General features: G+C 58.8%; 1 protein-coding gene across 1 annotated transcript; it reads left to right on the top strand.

Moving 5' to 3' along the window:
- Nucleotides 1–156: 156 nt before the first annotated feature.
- Nucleotides 157–2,172, top strand: VDAG_00519 (uncharacterized protein; the record flags this gene model as incomplete). Its single annotated transcript, XM_009651896.1, has 1 exon — nucleotides 157–2,172. One exon carries the CDS (start codon nucleotides 157–159, stop codon nucleotides 2,170–2,172), a length of 2,016 nt encoding a protein of 671 aa, XP_009650191.1.
- Nucleotides 2,173–2,214: the final 42 nt, after the last annotated feature.

Below are 2,214 nucleotides of genomic sequence, written 5' to 3'. Positions count from 1 at the left end.
ACACACTCCACGCCTCCATTCCCACAATATCGACACACACAGACCGCGCATCAAGGGTATGTCGTTCCATCACATCGTCGGTCACGACGTCTTCGGCAGAGGAAGCATTGTCCAGCCTTTAACAGGCGACCTCGATGCCCCTCTCCTCTTGTCGACATGTCGGGTCCAAACAGTCAGCCTGGGCTTAACTTTCCACAAGTGGCCAACCTCCGGCACGGCCGATCTCACCCAGGGCAGAGCTTCCCGCCTCTACACGCGAACCCGACCAACAAACCCTCGCCCGGCACCCATCACGCGTCTCCCTATCAACCTCATGCCTACACTCCGCAGCAGCCGCCTCAGGGCACATATCCCCAGCATATTTTCCATCAGACCCCGACGCCCGTCAATGGACACCTTGGCGGCGGCGCGCGCTCGTCTCAGAGCCATGTCCCCAATAACAACGCACCTGTCGGACGCCAGAGAGGACCTCCATCGCGCCAGCAGATGCCCACGCCGCCTTCCATGTACCTGACGCAAGCCATAGGTCAACAGCATGGCTTGGGACAGCAGCAGAGCCCCGCCCAGCAACAGGGCCTCGGTCAACCGCCCAGCTTGGGGCAGCACCAGGGGCTAGGACAGCAGCAGGCCCTCGGCCAGCAGCAAAGTCTTGGACAACAGCAAAGCATGAGGCAGCAACAGCAGAACCTGGGACCGCAACAAGGTCTAGGACAGGCGATGCAGCAAAACATGGGGCAGCAAAACATGGGCCAGCAGCAAAGCAATGGACCACAACATGGCCTTGGACAGCAGCCTCAAGGTCTGGGTCAGCAGTCTCAAGGGATCAACCAGCAGTCCAGCATGCAGCAACAGACAGGTCTCGGCCAACAGCAAGGCCTTGGTCAGCAGCAGAACTCTGTTCAGCAGCAGCACAATATGGGCCTTCAACAAAACCAAGGACAACAGCAGGGCATCGGGCGACAGCAGAGTATAGGCCAGCCACAAAGCATGGGGCCACAACCATCTATGGACCAACAGGAAGTGCAATCTCAGCCTCAGCAGATCGACCCGATCAACGCGCGCTCGTCGCATGCACAGCCATCCTCGTCTTTGCCTGAGCCTCAGCAGACGCAGGCCATGCGCATGTTTCAGGACAATATGCATCGTGCTGAAGAAGCGATGCAGCAGCAAAGTCTTCAACAGCAGCAACAGCAGCAAAAACAGCAGCAGCAGCAGCAGCAAGCACAGCAGCAGCAGCAAGCACAGCAGCAGCAGCAACAACAACAACAAGCACAGCAACAAGCACAGCAGCAAGCGCAGCAGCAAGCACAGCAGCAAGCACAGCAGCAAGCGCAGCAGCAAGCACAGCAGCAAGCGCAACAGCAAGCGCAGCAGCAAGCGCAACAGCAAGCGCAACAGCAAGCGCAACAGCAAGCACAGCAGCAGCAACAGCCGAAACCGAAGTCCCAATCGCGACAAAAGAGCAAACAGAAGCAAGCTACCCAGGCACAGGCACAGGCACAGGCACAGGCACAGGCACAGGCACAGGCACAGGCACAGGCACAGGCACAGGCACAGGCACAGGCCCCTCCGCCTCCGCCTCCGCCTCCGCCTGTCACCCAGCCAGGACCCTCGGTGCCCTCACTTGAGGCGCAGCATTCTGACGATGCCATCATGGTGGATGGGGACTCGGATGACGGCGATGGATCTGGCGTGCCAGACCATGTGCAAAATGCAATGCGCGCTGCAGGCATTATCTACCAGGCGCCGGAGCCCATGGGTGCCAGCATGTCACCCCCGCCCGAAGGAGGTAGCTACACGACCTTGGAGGCCATCCATAAAAGCGCCCTTGCCTACGCCACCTCGGTTGGGTATGCCATTGTCATTGGGCGGTCCAAGAAGACTGTGCCAGGCCTCAAGAAGGTGCTCTTCGTATGCGATCGAGCTGGTCTTCCTCCTAGTCGCGTGAGTCCGGAGGCACGGAAGCGCAAGACTTCGTCCCGCAAATGCGGCTGCCAATTTGGGTTCTTCGCCATTGAGCAGCGGACGCAGTGGACCATCCGATATCGTCCTGACCCCATTCACACCGAGCACAACCATGGTCCAAGCGAAAGCCCCCTTTTACACCCGGCAGCTCGAAAGCTGAATGCGACGATGGTGCATGCTGTCAAGAATTCTGAAAGAAAGCGGTGAGTTGACAACCGATTTCCAGAATTGCTCGTTCTGACTTGATGA

The sequence above is a fragment of the Verticillium dahliae genome, genomic scaffold (assembly GCF_000150675.1).
Source record: "Verticillium dahliae VdLs.17 supercont1.1 genomic scaffold, whole genome shotgun sequence".
NCBI classification, from domain to species: Eukaryota; Fungi; Ascomycota; class Sordariomycetes; order Glomerellales; family Plectosphaerellaceae; genus Verticillium; species Verticillium dahliae.
Note: the sequence above shows the minus strand (reverse complement) of the source record. Positions and strands in the feature narration are given on the sequence as shown.